We start from the raw sequence: 22,630 nt of genomic DNA, 5'->3' as shown, positions 1-22,630 counted from the left end.
AAAAGGAAATTAAATGTAGCAAAAAAAGTTAACCCCCTCACCCCCAAAACAACTCCGCAATTCTTATTTCGAGCAGTCCTCGCACAGACCCATATTCCACGCTAAAGCTAAAAACGCGAATTTTAAAACCAATTAAACTTCTAAACTGTTTCCTATCACTTAATTCTATCGTTTTTTCTGCCCTAAAATCTATTTCCAGACAGTTTTACACTCGTTCATACTCACTCATTCACAAGTACTCTATTATTCTATATTTTATGTTCAGGTTAATTTCAATCAGGTCTCTACTGGTGAGTTTGAAGCCTCAGAAAGATGGCCACTATCCTCCAAAAAATAGCTGAAATAGAAGCAGAGGTTTAAATTTTATTTTTAAAAATAAAATTAATATTTGCCTAAATTTTTCATTATCATTTTATATACTTTACTAAATCTTTTTTTAGATGGCTCGTACTCAGAAAAATAAGGCAACAAGCTATCATTTAGGCATGTTAAAAGCTAAACTTGCAAAAATGAGACGTGAGCTGATTGAACCTAAAAGCGGTGGTGGTGGTGGAAAAGGGGAAGGTGTGTTGATTGGAATTATTTTAAAAAAGTCTCACTAGGTAAAACAAGTAGGATGTAAAGAAATTTTTACTATGCATAGTTATTCCCCTGGCATGTATAATGTATCTACAAAAGTTATGATTTTTGTTGATAAAAGTACATAATATCAGTATATTTTAATATTGTGTACATTCTTAGAGTTAAATTAAGTCAGTGTCACAGTGAAGAACTTTTAAAGTCATTCACATAATGTTTCTTGTTTCAAATTATAGTTTATAATTTATTTCTTCATTTTTTGATAATCTTTATCTGAAGTAACAAGTTTAGACTACTTGTAATAATAAAACAACTTTAAACAACAAGCAAGTTAAAGAATTTATGGGATATTATAACTTTATTATTTAGGTAGTTTCAAACAATCAACAAACAATAATGTGTCTAAATAAACTCATCTATTAAATTTTTTTTAAAAAAAAAGACTATAAATCAAGCATAGTCATTGTATCAATATAAGATATTAGCCAAAGAAGGATTTCTCATGAGGAATCCACTGGTTAAAGCTGCATAGCTACAAAAAACTTATTCCATTAAAGTTACAATTGTACTGCAGGTCTTCGCTTTAAAAGTGGCATGGCAAACAAATTAGATCCCAAAGCTGTTGCCATTAGCCACTGTAGGTTTGTTAAACCACAACCGGCTGTTAGAAATTCAAAACATTACATAAGGTAATGGTGGAGTACTATTCCATCAGCAAGTAAGATGTTGGAAAAATTGCAATTTATATCCAAATATTTGTGAAAAACTGAATGGATAGTCTCACCCAAATAAATCAATTTTGTTTTTCAGTCATGTAAACCAAAACTTAACGAAACTTTTCATAGATTTTAGTGTCATTTATTTAAAATGCTAAACACCCAAGTAACTTTATCTTGAATTTATTATTATTATAAAGTATAGGGGTGGGAACTGATTATCAATTAATTGAATTATTTAAAAAATTGTTTTATGCGTTTTAATTTTTGAAGCCGCTTTAAAAATCAAAAAAATTTGGCGTTTTTTGACCACAAACTTTTATCTTGTACCATTGTGAAATTTAAACAAATAATATATTTTCAGTGCGGCAGTACAAATAGCTATGCAGCCAAGTTCTGGAATGATTAAAATAAATGGTTCAATGCCCTCAGAAAGAGCAGTTATTATTATTACTAACAAAGTGAAAGAATTCGGATTGAATTTGACCATTGATATCTTTGGATGTGTCATTGATGCTGTTTCAGTTATGAAGAAAATGGGATGAGAAATGGAAGTTATCCACCAACTTTGCCATTGCCATGGGATTCATCTTGCAGTATGTGATATTCTTTATAAGAAAAAAAGTTCAGCAATTGAAACAACTCAAGAAGAACTAATCAATGATGCAGATGATGAAAATGAAGAAGATGAAACTGATCCTGATAATGATAATAACAATGAAGAATGCTGGAATGAAAAAAGTAATAGCTCTGTTAATGAGAACTATGGTATTCTTATATTGAAGGTTCGTAAAACAATTAAAGTGTTTAGAAAATCACCACTTAAAAATGATATTCTTTAAAACATTTGTAGAGCTAGTTTAGGAAAAAAGCTTAAGCTTATTCTGGATATTTCAACAAGATGGAATTCTCTAATCAGTATGTTAAAACAATTCTTTGAATTAAAAAGTGTTATTGGAAAACAGATCTCTGATATTGTTCAGGCTCTTCATACTAAAGAGCTAAGTGTTATAGCATTAGGAAATAGAGACTGTAATCTGATAAAATCTGAAAAAATTATTTTGTTTTTACAACAAAATCCTAAAGAGCACAATACTAATGTAGTTCAAAAGTTATTTACTGCTGTCTCTGAGAGAATTAATGAGAGAAGAAATTTTAATACTGTTGGTTTACTTTGCTATTTAGATAATCCGGATCACCAGGTAATTTTTTAAAGTACCCAAACAAAAATCAAATGGCTAAAACAGCAAGAGAATTTTATGTACGTTTATTTCTGCATGAGGATAACCAAAGTAATAGTGAATTAGAAGTTGAAGTAGCATCTGAGTTTAAATCCACTTTTAATATGGAACCAATGAGAAAAAAAACTAAAGCTGAAGAACTAGCAGAAATTCTATCACCTAAACTTCATCAACAAGAAGAGCTAAAGGAATAACTTGTAATTCATCCCCTTAAGAAATTTCGACTTGTATTAAATTGAAATGGTAGTACTTGAAAGCACTGGAAAAAGGCCATGCTCTTTAGAAAAGATTTACAATGCTACGCTAAGCCTTCCCCCATCTTCTATAGAAGCAGAAAGAAGTTTTTGTTCTCCTGGTTTGTTTATTACTAAGTTGCGAACTGGTTTAAATGATGATACTATTAGTAATGGCAAAACTAGTTTAAATGATTATACTATTATTAATGACGAAAAAAGAGAAATAAAACCTTTATGAGTAGCAATATACTTTTTGAAACTTGTAAAAATTCATTTTTTAAAATAATCAAAAATTAGTTAATTGATTTATTCTGCAAAAGTTAATCATTAATTGATTTATTCAAAATACCAAACAATATACCACCTCTAATAAAGTATTATCTTTTCAAATTAACTAAAATTGAAACTGGTTTACTTGGTTTTTTTTTAAGGACATCTTTTTAATGATAAAACATATGGTATATAAGACATGTACCAGAAAAAATCTGCGCGTGTTCTGATGTGGTGTTTATGGAAACTGTACATCATTTAAAATAGCTAATTGTTTTAAAATGTGATTGTATTAATGTTGTTCAAAATTTAAACAACTCTGTTATTAAAACAATTAGCTTTAATTGAAATGTCATCAAATCAAGATAAGAAGCGGGAAAAAATTTTGCATTTTCTCGTTGAAAATCCTGGTGTATCAAACAAAACAATTTCTAAAGAGCTGCAGATTGCTTTGAGAACAGTGCAGAGCGTTGTAAAACGATTTAAGGACACTGGTACAATCGTAAGAAAATCAGGAAGTGGAAGAAAAAAATGTTTTGTTAGACGAGATCTTGGTAAAAAGGTAAAAGATGCCTTAGACAGAAAACCGGAGATTTCTGTTCAAACATTAGCGAATAAATTTAAGACAAGTGCTTCCACTATACAAAGAGTAAAGAGAAACTGTGGTTATAAATTCTTATAAAAAGAAAAAAGTTCCTTGTTGTGAAGAAAAGCAAGAAAATGTCGCAATTCGATGTTCAAAGCTGCTCTATAAAAAATTATGTGCTAAAAAATCTTGTTTGATTATTGACGATGAAACTTATTGTGTTGCATATTTCCGATCTCTTCCAGGACACCAATATTATTCAGCAATTAATTGCAAGAAACTGAATTCCAAATATAAATGCATTGGAATGCAAAAATTCGCTAAAAAATCCTTAGTTTGGCAAGCAATTTGTGAATGTGGTGAAAGAAGCTCTTGTTTTGTGACTACGGGAACAATTAACACCAAAATATACATAAAAGAATGCCTCAAGAAACGTCTTTTGCCATTTTTAAGAACACACGGGTAACCCGTTATTTTGGCCCGATTTAGCATCATGTCACTACTCTGGGACAACTTTAAACTGGCTTAGAGATCATAAAGTAGATTTCATTGGAAAACACTGTAATCCACCAAATTGTCCCGAACTACGTCCTATCGAAAGATATTGGGCTCCTGTCAAAAGAAAACTAAGGTTCAATGTAAAAGAAGCCAAAAACATTAAAGACTTCAAAAATAAATGGATGAGAGCTACCAAAAAAGTCCAGCCGAAGACTGTGCAAAAGCTGATGTTGAGTGTAAAACGCAAAGTGCGTGCATTCTCAAGTAAAAAACTTCACAAACTTTCTTAAGTGAAATTTAAAAATATTAACATATGTACTTTCAAAATATACATAACATTCAATATCGAAATATAATAGTTAGATAAATATCCTTTATAATGTCCGCGCAGATTTTTTCTGGTAGATGTCTTATAGTGTAAGTGGATATGAAGTAAAAATATCCAAGTATGCTATGATTGGTATGACATGCTATGTTGATGCTACATATCATCATTAGCAACTCAACTTAACTCAACTTTGAAAGCTGCTCAACTCAACTTTGAAAAAGTTGAAAAAATTGATTTGATATTTTTGTACTAATTTTTTGTTTAACCTTTTTAAGTTTAACATTTTTATAGTTTTTTAATTTTCTTTCTCTAGGTTTTGATGTTGCTAAAACAGGAGACTCAAGGATTGGTTTTGTTGGCTTTCCATCTGTAGGCAAATCAACTTTGCTTTCAAATTTAGCTGGTGTATATTCTGAAGTGGCCTCTTATGAGTTTACTACTCTAACAACTGTCCCAGGTTTCATATTCATAAATATATATATATATATATATATATATATATATATATATATATATATATATATATATATATATATATATATATATATATACACACTAATCGAGTGTGTATATATGTATATATACACACACTCAATTAGTATATATATATATATATATACTAATCGAGTGTGTGTATATATACATATATACACACTCAATTAATTTTATAAGATAATTTGTATGCATTTTTAACTCCCTATTATGGTAGGTTAATTAAAACTTCATAATAGCCTTATTTGAACAATAAGTTTATCCTTGTTTAATATGTGATATTGGGAACAACTATTTGATAAAAGATGCTGATCATTTTCAGGTGTTATCAGATACAAAGGAGCAAAAATACAAGTAAGTTTATCTGAAACTAAATGAAACAAAGTATGAACAAAAGTTCAAAGATTTTTATATACACATTTATGTATTTGTAAAAATTGTAAAATCATTTTTTTTATTTTCAGATGAGCTTCCGAATTTTAAATGAAAACTAAAACATAAAAGAAAATTTAGTATTTGTTTTGAAAAGAATATAAACATTGACAATTCAAATTATATAAACTTTTATCTTTAACTAAATTAAATAATCTAATTTAGTTACAGATGAAAGGTTGTATAAGTGGTTAACTTTATTCCTCTGTATAGTTACTTGATTTGCCTGGTATCATTGAGGGAGCAAAAGATGGTAAAGGTCGAGGCAAGCAAGTAATTTCAGGTAAAACATTTGATAAATATTGCACAACTTATTTTCAAAAATTAACTTGAACTTTAAGTACTTTGCATTTGTAATTTCTTTGTTTTTTTCTTTGTTTTTTTTCTTTGTTTTTTTTTTCTTTGTTTGTTTTTTGTCATTCCATATAAAAGCAAAACTCTAACATCTCAGGTTTTCAAGAAATTTGGTGCAGTTACATGAAAAATGAACCCCAAATCTTAGTTATGATCAGCCAAAAGTTTTTTAAATTTCAAAATTTAATTTAAAATTTTAAATTTGAAAATTAAATTTTCCTTTTGTATTTTATTAACTTAGTACAAATCTACTTGATTTTGATTAAAAAAAACTTGACCTTGTTAAAAACCATTTGAAAATTAAAACTATAAAAGTCATTAAATCATCTTAACAGTACAATCAAAGTTCTTAAAATATGGTACTTTTCTATTTTAAGAAATCCATATCTATTTATAATGTTATTCCAGTAATTTATGCATTTTTTCAAAAGTAAATAGTTTATGCATTTCAAAGATTGAAGAGCTGAATTTCTAGTTAAATCAAGTGCGATTTAATACTTTTCATGCTCAAAGTAGATTTACAAATTTTTAGTGTAATGAAGTTTTTGAAAAAAAGGTCTTTTGTTCTTATGATCTTATGGTAATTTTCTCTTGAAATTCTTTGTACAGTAAACATCTTTCAGTACGTAATGGATGTAAGGTGATGTAAGCAATGGATGGGTTGAGTATTGAAATTAGGCTAGGTATAGCCTGTCAAAAACAAAGCAATCTACCGTTCAATCTAAGTCAAAATTTGAGGCGATTGTTTGTTTGTTGTTGAAAAACTGAAAAAAGAACATGAGGAACTTCAAGGACATCTTAAGGACAAAGAATTTCAAGAGAAAATTACCATAAGATCATAAGAACAAAACAACTTATAAAAAAAGATAAAAAAAAAAAGGTAATGTAATGGGTGCATGAAGTATTGAAGCCTAGGTATTGAGAATGCTTTTGACTAGCAAATTTGGAAAAATTTTGTTCTTTGAAGTACAGACACCATACAACTTCTTTATTTTTCACAAAAGCTTGTTTTTACCTATGCTAGAAAATCCTTTTTTCCCAGGATGTTGTCTGGATTATTATAATAGAAAGATGTTGCATGATCTTTTATGTACTAATTATCCGTTTAACCATAGCAGGATACTCTCTAACTCTCTTCTTTTCTTTTAATGTTTGGCTTTTTAAATTGTGCACTTTGAGACTCTAGTGTTAATTTATTTATTGACAAAGACTCAGAACTAATGTTAGTATTTTCAGTTTCTGATATTTACAGCAATCTGTTTTCATTCACTCAATCAGTCTAAATCATTTGTTTTAGTCTGGGTTTAACTATCCAATTTTGATAATTCACCTTATGATAAAGTCTCATCAACTTTTAGAACAATTGCAAACTTTTTAATGATGTGAGATTGCAAGCTTTTTAGTCTAATGAGTCTCTACATGATATTATATGCAATTTCCTCTTCATTAATAACTTTAAAAATTTTGTTTATTTCTTCCTTCTTGAAGAGCTACTGAGGATCTTTTCTTTGATCTAGCACAACATAATTGCCAGAGCTGACTATGTTTCCTAAAGTCAAACAGTAATACCACTGTAAGTAGTTTATATCAAACTGTAAAATACATTCAGTTTTTCATGGACACATAATCTTCAGCATCAAGTTAAGTACATTTTAAAATAAATGCATAAAAAATAGCACACATTTATTTAAAGTGCAGATCAAAAGCATTACAGAATCCCTTACTTGTGAAATATTGCTTCAGTCTAAAAAATGTGAATGTTAATTATAGATAATTATTATTATTCACATTTTTTAAACTATAGTTTAACTTTTATTTAACTGGCTTGTCATAACTTGGAAACAGTATATATTAATTACCTTGAATTTTGCACTTTTTCTATGGCACCAAATTTCATCAAAATCTGAGCTTCACAACTTTTAGATTTATAGGAAAAGCCCCTACTGTTCTTTTTATTGCCGTTTTAGTTGCCCGAACTTGCAATTTGATTTTGTTAGTTCTTGATGTGTTAAAACCTTTGCATCATAAGAAAATCATTGAGAAAGAAATGGAAGGGTTTGGTATACGGTAACAAATAACTTATACTGGAAATTTTAATTTTTAATAATACCAAATCATTTTTTTTTATTGACAATAAATAAAAACAGTGTTTGGACTTGTATTCTAAAGAAATAAACTTGTTCAAAATGTTTTGACGCAAAACAATCCTTCTAAAGAAAGTAAATAGTTGCGCAAAATATACCTTTAGTATTTTACTTCAATGCTCAGAAAAAATGATTAAACAGTGTATAAATCATAAATCACTTAAATCTGTCTCATCATAGCTTTTAAGACAGAAATATCTTCTTTTATTTTTTATCCATTCAGTGGTGTTAACCCATCAAATCATTAAAAATACTGACAAACATTCACCCATGTTATTGTTAGAACCAATAGTTTGTCTTCTAAATTTCCAATTAAACAAGACTTCTGCTTATAAAAACACTAGACAAGAATTTTAGGTTAATGTTTAGCTTACTCTTTGGAAAATTGAGTCTTTTTGAGTCTGAATTTTCACTCAAATTGTTGCTTAGACATTCCAATCTTGTTTTTTTGCCTGTGATCAAAGTTTTGACCAAATTATTTTCTTTTTTGTTGGCTCAAACCTTGGTTTGTTTTTGAAGGGAATATCATTTTTTTCATGCTTAGGTAAAAGGTAAAAGGTAAAAGGTTGTTAGTACAGGAAAAAACTTTTCTTACATAATTTTGGGATCAAAAAAAGTCTTTTTTTATGAAAGAAACATGAAAACTTGAAAGAGCTCTTAAGATAAATAAATTAACTACTATCAACATAAATGTGGCAAATATAATAATTCTTAACTTCTTTATCAATGGGACCACTGTATAAAAAAATTACTTTTTGGATACATTAAAATATGATGTTCAGGTATTCTATTTCTAATAAGTATCTGAACATCCTGAAGGCTCGCGTTTTACCTTGGGCCTAATCTCATTTTAGATGTTGTTAGTAGATTTCAGTAGGATGGTGCTCAAACTTTAAGATCGATGCATGAATGGCTTTCATTGAGTCCAATCCAGTCAGAAAGAGTGTTTTTGGGTATGGAGTGTTTTTGGGTATGGAGTGTTTTTGAGGCAAAAGCCTGTGAAAAACCAAACAAAAACATTGATTATTTGAAGTAAGCTTTGATCAAAGCATGAGCTCATTCATGGGGTCTAAGTCGGCACAAAACTTTTTTAAGCTAAAAAGACACTTTGGCATAAAGTAATTATAAAAAAAATTCAAAGCTGGGTAAATTAAATGAAATGGTAAAAATTTTGTAAAGTGCTTAAACTTTTTGAACACGTGCTAATAATCAGATGTAAGAAAAAATTTCATTAGATTTACTATTTCTTTTTTTATTGTATTACATAATTGTTTAGCATTTATGTTCTTGTTTGCTTTTTATATATTTTGCTATCTTTATTATCTGTTCTTTATTATCATTGTTTTTAATTATTCTTTTTAAAGTTATTGATAATCATCATTAAGTTTTGTTGTTGATTATGCAAAACAAAATCACATTATTTTTGTTAGAGTTTTTGATACTACATATGCCTTAATGTTTATTTAACTTCTAAGGTTAAGTAATGATAATGGTAATAATAGTAATAATGATAGTAATAATAATAATAATAAATTCTTTTTTAACTTTAGAAAATGTTAAGTTTGCCGGTTGTTGTTTTTTTTTGTTTTTTTTTTAATATTTATCTCTTTTATGTGTTTTCTAAAATTGCTGTGTTTTTTTTCTATATTTTAATTGCGTTTTAATTTTTCTTTAGACTCAATAAATTACCTCCAAACATTTATGTCAAAGTTAAAGATAAGGGTGGCATCAATCTGACTTCCACAGTAAGATTTATGTTTTAACAATGATTTAATATTTATAAAGTTTTCTTAAGTGTTAGCTTTAAAAAGTTTGTTTTTTAGAAGTTGGGAATCTTTTTTAATTTTAAGTGTTAATATTTTTTTTTAACATTCAACTGCAAACCTCAACAAATTTTATATTTTTAGTGTAAGCAATCAGTTTTGGACTTGGATATGGTAAAGGCAATTCTTGGAGAGTATCGTATCTGTAATGCTGATGTCACACTGCATCAAGATGCTACAGAGGATGAACTAATTGATGTCATTGAGGGAAACAGGTATAGTCACAAAAAACAATTAAATGCCTTTCTTTAATCAAATTATACAAAAAATACATTTAAGCATTTGAAAAATGTTTTACAAAAATCTAAAAAGATATTTTGTGTGTTTTTAGAGGCATATTGATTTAAAAAAAACTTTTGAATAGTTTTAATAAATTTAAAATATTTTTTAAGTGCAGTTTTTTTCTCATTTTCTGATTGTTTTAAGACTTTGTTTTTATTTTAAGTTATGTTTTCAGATTAAAATTTTGTATTAAATTATTCATTTAAATATTTACCTGTCAGCAAGAGAAGAAGTAACAAAGTTTGCTTATTCGCTTTCTAAACTCATGTTTTTATTCATGTCTTTTGTGTTGTTTTTTTTCATGCTGATTTGGTAACTTGTAAGAATTATGAAACTATTATCTTTATGTGTGTGTTTTTTTTTTAGAGTTTACATCCCATGTATATATGTACTTAACAAGATTGATCAAATTTCCATTCAGGTCAGAGTTTCTATAACTATGTAATTTCATCAAGGTAATAATGAGGACTTTCTTTGTATCCTCAGCAGCTCAAAATTTAAAAAAAACTTTGTTTTTTTGTTGTTTTTTTTTATAAGTTTTTATACATTTTCATGTTTACCTCTATAAAAATTATATTTTAAATTAAAGTTTTTTCAAAAAAGTAACCTCCTATTTAACACAGGAACTTGACATCATATACAAAATACCTCACTGCGTTCCAATATCTGCACATCACAAGTGGAATTTTGATGATCTATTAGAAAAAATATGGGATTATCTGGCACTGGTGCGCATGTAAGTTTACCACAATGACTTATCTATTTTCAATGTTCGTTTTATTCATTGTTTTATGTTTTTTCTTTTCTTAGATATACAAAGCCTAAAGGGCAGCTTCCTGATTATACGGCACCTGTAGTGTTGCATGCTGGTAAAACCTCAGTTGAGCAATTTTGCGATAACATCCATAAAAGTATTATGAAGCAGTTTAAAAAGTAAAATGTCATTATAACAATTTACAATCTTTATTATAGATTTCTATGTCTTATCTAAAAACATTTGTTAAACACCCTTGCCTTGCAATATTATAGTGCATTAGTGTGGGGTTCTTCGGTAAAGTATCAGCCTCAAAAAGTTGGTAAAGAGCACATTTTGCAAGATGAAGACGTCGTACAGATTGTGAAAAAGTGAATGATTTTTTTAACTTTTTTTTATTCAAAAAGGTCTAATGTAAAACTTATCTAATTAGCAAAAAAGTAGCTTACTCGTTTATTTAGAGCAGTTATATTTTTCTTCAGAAATAGCTGATAGAACTTTTTTTTTTAAATAGCACCTTTAATTTCATTTTGAAAATTAAAACTTCATTTCTCGTTTTTTTCATTTTTCGAAATATGTTTTGTTTTAGAGTGTAACACCTAAATTGCTGTTCCTGCAGCACAAAACCCTCGGATTGTGATTACAAAACGTTCACTCGGATTGCGATTGCTACAAAATATTTAGCTAATATTTTCTAAGATCTCGTAGCTAAGCTACCAACCCAAGTTCGAAACAGTTTTCTTGGTCTCGCTTTCATGGTTTTTCTAATTTTTTCCTCTCTCAATAGTTTGTATCTAAACAAGTATTTTTTTCCTTAAAATACAATCTCAAGGATGATCAAGTTTTTGCAGAGAAATAATTTCTTTACATACAACATGAGTTTACTGCTTTGTTTTTTGTTTTTTTTTTATAAAAACTGTTTTTGTTTTAAATTCTCAAATATTAGTTCCTTCTTTATTTTTCTATTGGATTTTTATTGCTATTTTTCATTTGACAAAGTATTTTAACAGTTTTTCTTCTTTTTTAGGCTTATTTCCCTTTTAAAGTTCTTCTTTTTCTCTCTCTTTCTAGAAAAAAGTTTTACAAGTGAAAATTTTTGAAGATGATTTGTGGAATAACTCGTGTTATAAATCTTTAAAGAGCTAGTTATAAAGCTTTCTCAATTTTAGTTATTAAATATATTTATAGCAATTGTCTACCGATTAAGCACATATAGGATTGGATTCAATTATAGATAATATTTTTTTTCTCTACCTTAGATAACAAAAAAGAGAAAATCTATAGTTTGTTCTCTTTTATGTCTTCATTTTTTGCAATCATCGATCAAGATTAGAAAATGTTTTATAAACTCGTATTTACTCTCTCATCGAATGAAAATAAGAAAATAAAAAAAAAAAGATAACAGTTTTTCTTGGTTCTAAATGAAACAATTAAAACAGATAGAATTCGTTGATCGAATTTCGTTTCTCAACAACAGATAAAAAGGATTTTTTTTTTTTTTTTTATTTACTTGTAAAATTTGCTGCAACCGCCAATTTATTTTGTTTAATAACAAAATGTTTTTGATAAAGAATAAAGTATTGTTTCTTTTTCTTATTTGATGAATGTGGTTTGTATTGATGACCTTTAAACTACTGTTTAACCCCTTTCTTGGCTGAGATTAGAATTATGGATAAATAAATTGAAAAAGTATTTTTTCAAATATAAAGAGTATCAAAGAGAGTATTAGTAACTTTTTTTTTTTGAAATATCTAACAAAATATAGAAATGAGGCTATGAGGAGCCATCAGTCTCATAAGTACACATCACAAGTTATATGTGCCTACAAAATACACTAGTTTGTAGGCACATATAACTTGTGATGTGTACTTATGTCTTATGTATTGAAATACGGTGTTAAGTTTTGATCATCTATTATACAGCATGGTAGCTAAAACAGTTTTATATTTTAACAACTATGGATAATAAAAAATCATAATATAACAAAAAAAAAATGTATTAGTTATGAAACTTTTCAATGCAATTTCTCTCAGGTACAAGACAAAGAGGGATTTTGCAATTTAATTCACTGAATGCGTGCACAGGCACTTCAATACCTGCACCTTTTCTTATCCCTCATCCTATGGCCAGTGATTTATTCAATCATACCGGAGGTTATCATATGGCTTCGTATTCTCAAGAAGGCGAAGAACTAGATCAGCTGCTTGACCCAACTGACTTGCCTGTCTATATTTCTATATTATAGACAATACCACTACTGCCCGCACGAAAGAAAACTTTTATACCCGATGAATAAGGCTTATCATTTAAACATTTGTTAAAATGTAAGAATCCTTTAAATGTTATCATCTGCTCGTTAATTGACTGATTTTCCTTCTGTGAAATCCTCTAAAAAATAATCTCTTAGTGCATCCAGAGCTAAAATTTAAATAACGGATTGTATCCTTTTTTCCCTTTTCCACAAATGAGCTATTGTCATTTCCATGAAAATACCTCCTCAAGGTTTTAAATCGCTGGACATTACGTCAGCTATTGGAGTAAAACGTGTTGCCATCTTCCAATATCCGTAAACACGTTGACATGTTGATGCGAATAAACTATTCAATTTCTTTTTTTGAAACTCAAAAATAAGTATTGGTGGTTTGCATGCCGTATAAAAATTTGTTAAATTAAATAAATTGATAAATTAAAGTTTGATTATATATATATTCTGAAAAACTATTTTTTATCAATCAGTTCGAGATTCCAAAAAAAAACGCAAATTAAAATATTGTAATAAACTCTTGATCTTTAATGTAATTTAATTTACTATCGAACAACTTTGCTAACGTCGAAGTACCAACTTGGTTGCTTAATTAAAGGCGGTGCAACTCAAGTTGGTTAAAAGTTTTCTTCAAGTTAAGGTGGGAAATAGAAAATCCAACCAACTTGGTTTAAGGTTTCAGCTAAACGGAAAGAATAATTTGTTGAGTAATTTCTATCCTTCGATTTCTTTTTTTTTTTTTATTGATGAGTAATGCGTTTAATCAATACTTATTTTTTCTCATGAAATTATAAAAAATTATAGATTTGTAAAAAAGAGAAGTTAAACTAAAATAGTGTAAAAGAACGTATAAATATTGCAGACAGGGGGGAGGGGGCGTATGTTTATGATTGTTTTGCTTTTATAAGGTTTAAGAAAAATAATATCAAATTTATTATTTATTCATGTTTTTAGTATTTCAAACTGCAATTACCAAACTGCCAATTAAACCACAAATAGTTCGCACTGCACTTAAACTCCAAATGATTGAAATTGGAGCGAAGTAAGTTACCGCTTAAAGTAAGTTACCACTTAAAGTAAGTTACCACTTAAAGCATTTAGAATTGTTTACAAAAAAAAGTGTAAGCATTTATAATTGTTTATAAAATGAATAATTTACAAACATAATCAAGAAATCTAAGCGAGCATTGCGTATTTCGTAAAATACAAACTTTTATCATTAAAATATTTTGCTTATTTCGTTATTTTATAATTAATGAATATCTGATAAAGAATTTATATCTAATATCTAATATCATAGATATTTGAGATTTGAACCAATTGATTTTTCAAACAAACAAAAAATGCTTTCAATTTAAACAAAAAATCCTTTAATTAGTAACTGATTTGAAATTTTTTTACAGGTTCGGCCAAAGTGGTAAAGTCAAAATTTATTGGTTGGAAGAGGGTGAGGTGGTGAGGAGCAGCTACAATTTATAGCTCATATCTATAATAATTTTATTTCACATTAATATTTTATAGCCTTTAAATAATAAATATCGTTACCATATCAATATTGTTATCAAATCAATATTGGACTCGTTTTAGCCTCTTTCATACTCTCATTGTATGCCCCCTGATACCAACGTGTACCATCATCATCTAATACGCAATCAGAAATCATCCAGATGAAAACTTTCACTTTGATCGTTTTGATCTTGACCAAGTAAAAAATAACATCGGAGCCTGTTCCTCCAAAAAATCCTGTTATCTTTAAGTTGCTCAAAAGTTAAAAAATATCAATCATGGTTCCAGTAAACTCTTCATAATTGTGTTGTTTCCGAGAAAACCATTCACCATTGCTTTGAGGCTGTACCAGGCCTTTAGGCGTTGAGCAACTGTAAAAATTTGTCACTGGTCTTCATTATCTATTATTTTGGTGTGACTAAAATATCAACTTCCGCGAGTTGCTTTATAAAACTTTATATGAAATTGAGGCATCAGTTGGCCTCCTCAACCGGTTCCTGATTGACATTATGTTTTCATACCTCGAACTCAGTCCACTTAGGCTATGAGTGCTGTTAGTAGCGCGTGTTTGCTCTTCTCTCTAGTAAACAAATATAAAACTTTATCAAATTTTGCAAACTTAGAATACTCTTATATGTGATTGATATAGTATATCAATTTATATCACATTATGATTGTCATAATATATCATGGTGTAATACTGTAACAAAAGTGATTGATATATGATACTGTAAAAAAAATGTATAGAAACTAAAAAAATCTAGTGTTTAAGTTTCTTTGATAATTTATATAACTTTTGGGTTTTTTACCCTTGACTTTGGATTTCTTGCCCTGTGACTTAAATGTTACGATTTCTTTTTAAATGATTTTGTAAAAAAAAAAATTATGCTTATAAAACAGATACCAACATAAAGCAGATAAATGTCATACTTTTGCAAGGAAGGATTGTATGAATTTCAAAATAAAATAAAAGTACATTGGATTTTATATAATCAATGGAATATTATAACGTTTTTGGACTGCGTTCCAAATCTCTTACACTTTTCTGCTGTTTTTAGGATTATGTGCATGGGGTATAGGTCCCCTTATTAAATCCTACCAAAAAAGAAGATCACTAAACAACTTAAATAATATTTTTAGTATTTTGAGCTCTCTTTGTAAAATTCTCAATGAATTATTTAACGCTTTGCGCCAGCATGGAATAGTTGTGTTCCAGGAAAAATTTCAATGAGCGCAAAAACACGTAACGCAAAGTAAAAACTAGTTTACCTTTTTATTTACTTTTAGCAAGGGGCAGATTTTGTTTTTTATAAACTAAGGAAGAGGGGGGAGGGGGATCCCTCTACTCTCTTTACCTTTCCTTTCCTGTTAGTTCCGCCATTGAATATATTTGCCGATTATTTCCTTTAGAAGTAAAAATTTTCTGTACTCAGTATCAGCGTTATATTTAGTAAACATTTAACCTTTATTTTTTATATGTGCTTTATTATTATTTATGCATTATTTTCTTTTTTATGTATTATTTATATGTATTATGTATTCTTATTCTTTATGCACTTTTGTGTGTAGCGGCAGAGTTTTAAAATTTTGGTATCGAACTTGGCTGTCAACTTTTAAAAAAATATAAACTAGTGCTTATTGAGGGAAAGAACAATGGGCTGAACTAAGGATTTTTATAAATACTTATTATTTGTTTTTAAAATTTGGTTTTCACGTTTTAATCAAAGGGTATGAAAACAAATGGCAACTTTTGTTTAATCCGAAGTTCGAATGAAGAAATTGTTAAACTTAAATAATTAACAAGGCGAGACATAAAACTTTATTTTGCTTTCATATCTTTGCGGTCCAATTTTAGTTTATTTTATCATTTATAAAAATGTATATACTAAAAAAAAATCCTAAACACTTTGTGGACAGCGAGTGCATAAATAAATTAGCTTCAGTGATAACTAATTCATTTTCTAAATGTGAAATTTTTTTTTTTTAATGTATCTAAGTATGAAAAAGAGATAACGTTCATAAATCGTCTATTTGATAAAAACGTAAATAAATTTGTTGGAAGCTCAAACACTTCAAACACCCTCGTTTCTAACATAGTTTAAAGTTTTCGAAAACTTATTCAACCAAAAAAGAAATTATTACCCGTCAAACACTTTCATTTACAAACATTTCAAACAAATTCTTGAATAATTTAGCAAAAACAGAAAGATACTTACTTGGAATGAGAACGCAACCAAGCATATCAGTGATGAGCGTTTTAAATTTGAGATTAAAAAGTTTTTGTTTGCAAGAGTTTTTGGTTCTTATGCTTTCCTTGGTACTCAGTGTATACTTTATGAAATTATTACTTAACTGCGGCCGACATTAACTAAAGGAATTTATCTTAATTTGATGAGTAGTTACTCGAAGTTATTTACTTAAAAATCGTTATATTTTTCTGATTTCCCAAATATCGATGTTAGCGCTAAAAATGAAATAAAAAAATGCATCGGTATTTTAAGTAAATATGCATCTATTTTTTAAATAAATATAAAAAATTTTTTAAAAGTTAAGAAAACAGAAAGCCAAGTATCTTGTACGGTTTTTGTGTTTTAGTAGGTTATAAATATATACAAAACGTCAAACAAAAGTCGCTGCTGATAATTTTTTTCTCTGATGTGAGACGTTTGATAATGCCATCGTCTACAGAAACAACTTCCAAAAATAAGAAAAAAGGTGGTGGATTTTTGAAAAGACAAGCTGCTAAATCAACAAAATGTGACGTTCTCACAGAAGAACAGCTTCTAAAGAAATCTATAATTATACCTGAAGACGTATCACATCTAAATAGAGCCACTGAAAGTGAGTAAAATTATTTGAGAAAATAGTACTTGCTTATTAACATTTCTGGAATTGTATAATTCATATAGGCTGGAATTCAAGTTGCTCTTTTATTAGTTTCATTTTATTCTTATATATTTAGGTAATTCATTCTTGATATATATATATATATATATATATATATATATATATATATATATATATATATATATATATATGTATGTTGAATAGAGTTATCTTTTTATCATAATATAGACTTTTTCTGAATTCACAAAGCTTTTGCAAGGCTTTCTTCCAATTTATCAAACCACTGGGTTTTTTCTGAGTTCATACCTTAGGTTGTGGTCTTATACACAAAAAGTAGAAGTTTACCACAAAAGTTAGCTAAGAAAGTATACAAGAGTATTAAAAAATGAATTGTAGTTAGGAAGTCATTTAATCAGTAAACATTAGGGTAGTAAATGCCATATATCTTCATATACAAATGGAAAGACAAAATTAATTATCTTTTTAAGGTATATAATATATCACATTGACACAAGCAGTAGAATGGAGATCATACAACATATCTGTAGAACCGAGTTAATTGCATATCATGCTTGAGAAATATTGCAAGTCGTAAATTCCAATACTGAAATTGACCCATCTTAACCTCCTGTTTCTAGCAAAAAGGTGTGAACTTAACCCCTAAACTTATATCCTGAAAAATTGTACTTTACCAAATAAGCATCATTCAAGACCAATATAATGATATTGGTCTGAAGCAAGAAAATTGCAAAAACTTAGACATTTTGTAAATGAGTTAGCAGAAGTTTGCATGTTTACTCAACTCCAATAAAATTCTTCAAAGATGAAGGTACAGAGTTACAGAAAGAAATACTTGATAAGTCAAATAATTTTTATACATTGATCCAGCTTACTAAAGACAAAATATAAACAAGCATTCTGTTTAAAACTATTCAATTGCTTAGAGTAACAACTGCTTCATGGAGTATAAGCAAAGCCAATCAAGAGAAATGTTTAAAGAATGAGGATTACTTAGAGTTACATAAAATTTGATGTGAAAAATACATTCAAAAAAGTCAATATAGAGTTTGTTTATCCATTTTACTTGACAATCACAACTACAATAGAATAAATTTTGGAATAAAAGACTTTTAGGATTGCAAAGAATGCTCATATGAAAAAAAGACTAATTCAATTTAACCTTAAAAAATATTTTGAAGCATTTAAATTGAAACAGTTGGGTTTTAAAATTTTTGACCTTAGACCAAAATGTTGTATTCTTGCAGTTTAGTTAGATATTTACAATTGACATTTATTTGAATATATTTACAATTGACATTATTTGAATAGCTAATCCTGAGAGTAAAACCAAACTATTTATGAGTTTTAACAAATCTTCTTTTGTGTGAGAGAGATAAAATAAGTTATAATCTGAAAATATATCTAGCTATATAATTTCCATTAAAATGACATACTAAAATACCTAAATAACCTGATTCTGATTTGAAAAACAAAATTTAAACATGAAAAAAATGTAAAATACTATATAAATATTCTTGTTATAGCAAACCCTAAAAAGAAATTTTAAAGGATTTAAAAAAAAAAAGTTTTGTGAACTTGCTTTTAGTTGTCAGTTTTTAATCCACTAAGGGATACCTAAAAGGATTGAATGAAGCTTTTGGCATATTCTTATGATAATGGGAAATGTATGATACATCAATGTCCTACTGCTGATTCTTTGAAAGAATGTTTAAAAGATATTTTTACTGAGTACAAGACCAAGATATCAGTGGGAACAATAACTGTTCAAACTAATGATTTTATTGATAAAATAGTTTGCTGCAAGACTTGACTCAGCTCAATATTTACAACATCATTACAATATTTACAACATCATTACAATATTTACAACAAATAAATTATTGAAGGTGAAACTGCTATTTAACTAGGTGATTTTGCAGTGAATTACAGCTTTGAAGTCCAAGATGAGAGAGTTTTTGCTAAAATGGCCTTTAGTGCACAAGAAATTCAATTGTACTAAACTACAGAGTTAATGATTTATTGACATGATGACATGAATTAGGATGTTATGATATGATCCGTGAAATGCAAAATGTTATAAATTGTATCAAAGCTGAAAAGATAAAGAAAACTGAGTATTCTTCAGATGGTTTTGAAGACTAATATATATATAAAAAAAAACAACTTAAAAGACTTAAAAGCAAAATTGTTTTTTATTGCTACTTGCAATGGTAAATTCTCATGTAGTGGTATAGGAAGCAAATTAACAAAAGCCACAACAGAAATTTGATTCTTCAGAGCTGGTTAGGTTATTGATCTTTTCTAGATGTTTTATTTTTTTTTTTTGTCATATTTTAAAGATATTGTAATTTTATGTTTCAAAGGAAAAAATGCATGAAACTATACAAATAGATACAATGCTAACAATCATAAAGAATGGTTATCCCTTCATCAATTTTCACCACAATCTACATACAAACTTGTAATGAAAAGATCAAGTAAGGCTGAAATAGATTATATATGAACTTGATAAGAAATATGTTGCTAAAATAGATGACAATGACTGGAGGCTCAGTTGAGAATATGGATATAATAAAAGCAGTGTAAAAAACTTGCTTAGTCATGAAAAAATATATTTTACTTATAACATTAAACATTAGGTTTTAAGCGTTAAAAATGGATTCACATGAAAAATTAATTATAAATTAAGAATTTTATTATTATTTGGATGACTACATCTACAATTTTTATAAAACTTTTTAAGTTATCATGTAACTTAAACAGTAAATTAAGCCATATTTTAAATATGAACATCTCAAGAAATGCTTTGAATTGAGCGTCCAAATTTCTCTAAGAAAATTTTTTTATTTAGCTCTTCAATTCTACACCAAGTTTCAACAAATTCAAAGAAGTTATGCAACATTAATGAGTTGACATCGGAATTACTCCTTTAAAAGAATTCCGGATAATTTTATTTTTATAAATAAAGTTAATTTAATTATATAAGACTATATTAAAATTTGAATTTATATAAAGTTGTGTTCTAAACATTTTTTTTTTGTCATACTACAATGATTCTTCTTTTCTTCAGTTAAAAATTCTTGTAGAAAAAGTCATTGACACTAAATTAAAATGCAGTCAGTTCAACTAACGATATCATTTAAATATTTTCATGCAACTAACTGATACTATGACTTTAAAAAACAAAACAAAAAACAGATAAAAAGTATTGCTAGCTCATTTTTTTAGAAAGTGCTATAAAATACACAAATTAAATAGTATCAATTTATTATCTTGGGACAGACCTAGTAGAGATTTCAATTTTGAAAACAGTGCAAAAAAGTTAATATTTTTACATGGAATTTTAAATTCTTAACAACTGCTGGACCTATTTTGAGTCACCTTAGGAAATTTTACTTATTAATGTAAGACAGTTGTCATCTCTTATAAAAAAAGGTGCTCTGTTTTGTATACTTCTAAAGATATGCACACAACTATATTATTTAACTGGTAGTTTTGCTGATTTGATGTTTAGTAGGTTAGCTATGAAGTGGTTAACATTAGTACAAATATTCCTTAAAAGTATTACTTTTTATTTTAAATAAGACTTCAGTAAGTATAATTTTTATCAAAAATACAAAGGGCTTTTAAAATTTGCTTTATACTTTTAAAAAAAGAAAGAAATACTTATTCTAATAGATAAAAATGTTTATTTCTTGTTTTATATATGGTTCAAAATGGAAGATGATTCAAAATCAAATTATACTGAAATACAGTGCCACATAAATGTATACTTTTAAAAACTCTTATAACTAGAATCTTACATAAGTAAACACATAATGTTTGATTAGGTTGCTTGAGTTTCACTGCTTTTTATTTGTTTACATTGTATTTTATATTGTTTATCTGTATAGTATTTTGAGTGTAAATGTTTTTTTGTAGACTATCTCATTGATGGACGCAATAATACATACAGAATTAACTTTACACGGTTTAAAATTCGAGATATTGAAACAGGAGAGGTTTTGTTTGAAATATCAAAACCTGAAGACGAAAGTGATGATGGATTGGATTATGATGAAGATGATGAAGACTCTGGTCGTTTTGTTCGCTATCGTTTTACAGAAGATTTTTTAAAGCTGAAGTCAGTGGGAGCAACGTAAGTATAAAGATAAAATTGTTTAAAACTATTTCTTATAATTCTTTTTTTTTTTATTATTATTATTTTTTTAAAATTATTTTTCATATTTAAAAAAAAAAATTTTACAAAATAATAAGATATTATTAAACAAAAAAAATGTGTTATAATTTTTTTAAGTTTGTCTGTCATTAGTTTTTGTATTATGTTAAATAAATTTTCTAAATAAATTTAGTGATTAAATATATTTTAATTAATATTATATATATTTAATTTTATGTTAATATATTCAATTTTAGAATTGAGTTTACAGTTGGTCCACAACCCATAGAAAACTTTCGCATGATCGAGAAACATTTTTTTAAGGATCGCTTGTTAAAAAGTTTTGATTTTACATTCGGATTTTGCATGCCAAACAGTAAGAACACGTGTGAACACATATACGAGTTTCCAAGTTTAACACAAGCAGAAAGTATATGTTTTTTTATTTTCTGTTTTAAATTTTAATTCAATTACAAGAGAATAATGCTATTATAGAATAATTGATTTGATTGGTTACTTTTGGTTAATTTTGGTTGGTTGCCAATTGTTATCGTATGTGCAATGGAAAACTATCATGGCAATCAGAAATATTTAATAATTTTTAATTTTAATTTGTTGAAGAAATTGCACAAAATTTGGTAAACTAAAATACAATAAAAAATATGATTATTTTATTTTTCTGTTTATATCTAGTTGATGAGATTGTAAGTGCACCCTACGAGACCCGTTCAGATAGCTTTTATTTTGTCAACGACCAACTTATTATGCATAACAAAGCCGACTACGCTTACGATGGATGATTGATCAAAGTGAAACTCTTTTTAATATTTATAAAAAAGTTTTAAAAGTTGTTCTTTTCTCTCGAAACGTGCTTATATTCTCTCAAAACGCGTTTATTTAATTTATATAGCAATTTAACTAAAATATTATGCCCAATTTGTAAACAACTTTCAGCTTCTTGTTTTCGTGTTTTGAACATTGGGAATTATATGTATATAGCACTATTGAATTTGAAAATATGCTTTAATATATAATTAACAAATATGTTGAGGATTTAATAAAGCTCGTGTGCTGCTAGAATTTAGTCTACAATATAGAC

The 22,630-nt window shown here is 27.6% G+C and overlaps 3 protein-coding genes and 1 long non-coding RNA gene across 7 annotated transcripts in view; 3 read left to right on the top strand and 1 right to left on the bottom strand.

The window, feature by feature from the left end:
• The window catches only part of LOC149881393 (zinc finger BED domain-containing protein 4-like), a 155,807-nt gene that overhangs the window by 81,111 nt on the left and 52,066 nt on the right, over window positions 1–22,630 (bottom strand). The window lies entirely within an intron of this gene.
• Window positions 99–12,334, top strand: LOC145194138 (developmentally-regulated GTP-binding protein 1-like). 2 transcript variants are annotated; one of them, XM_090068479.1, is made up of 13 exons: window positions 99–354; window positions 441–564; window positions 4,768–4,911; window positions 5,269–5,300; window positions 5,592–5,661; window positions 7,700–7,799; window positions 9,552–9,621; window positions 9,784–9,914; window positions 10,348–10,402; window positions 10,605–10,717; window positions 10,792–10,914; window positions 11,011–11,106; window positions 11,325–12,334. In XM_090068479.1, exons 1-13 carry the CDS (start codon window positions 313–315, stop codon window positions 11,329–11,331), a joined length of 1,107 nt encoding a protein of 368 aa, XP_089924605.1. In that variant the 5' UTR covers window positions 99–312; the 3' UTR covers window positions 11,332–12,334. The 2 variants fall into 2 exon arrangements, with proteins under 2 accessions (XP_089924605.1, XP_089924606.1); XM_090068480.1 differs by lacking the exon at window positions 11,325–12,334 and having other exon boundaries at window positions 11,011–11,110.
• Window positions 13,392–14,669, top strand: LOC149881400 (uncharacterized). 3 transcript variants are annotated; one of them, XR_016445857.1, is made up of 4 exons: window positions 13,392–13,638; window positions 13,953–14,040; window positions 14,402–14,453; window positions 14,586–14,657. It is a non-coding gene; the product is annotated as an uncharacterized LOC149881400 (long non-coding RNA). The 3 variants fall into 3 exon arrangements; XR_016445856.1 differs by having other exon boundaries at window positions 13,392–13,700; XR_016445854.1 differs by lacking the exon at window positions 13,392–13,638 and having other exon boundaries at window positions 13,731–14,040; window positions 14,586–14,669.
• On the top strand, window positions 17,061–22,575 carry LOC145194194 (protein unc-119 homolog B-like). The gene is made up of 4 exons (XM_080071823.2): window positions 17,061–17,345; window positions 21,294–21,510; window positions 21,789–21,961; window positions 22,225–22,575. Exons 1-4 carry the CDS (start codon window positions 17,177–17,179, stop codon window positions 22,329–22,331), a joined length of 666 nt encoding a protein of 221 aa, XP_079927949.2. The 5' UTR covers window positions 17,061–17,176; the 3' UTR covers window positions 22,332–22,575.

The sequence above is a fragment of the Hydra viridissima genome, unplaced genomic scaffold (genome assembly GCF_058129835.1).
Source record: "Hydra viridissima isolate aposymbiotic clone 2 unplaced genomic scaffold, HvirCarnegie_v1 scaffold_12, whole genome shotgun sequence".
NCBI lineage: Eukaryota > Metazoa > Cnidaria > Hydrozoa > Anthoathecata > Hydridae > Hydra > Hydra viridissima.
The sequence above is the reverse complement of the archived record's forward strand: the minus strand, read 5'-3'. Positions and strand labels throughout refer to the sequence as shown.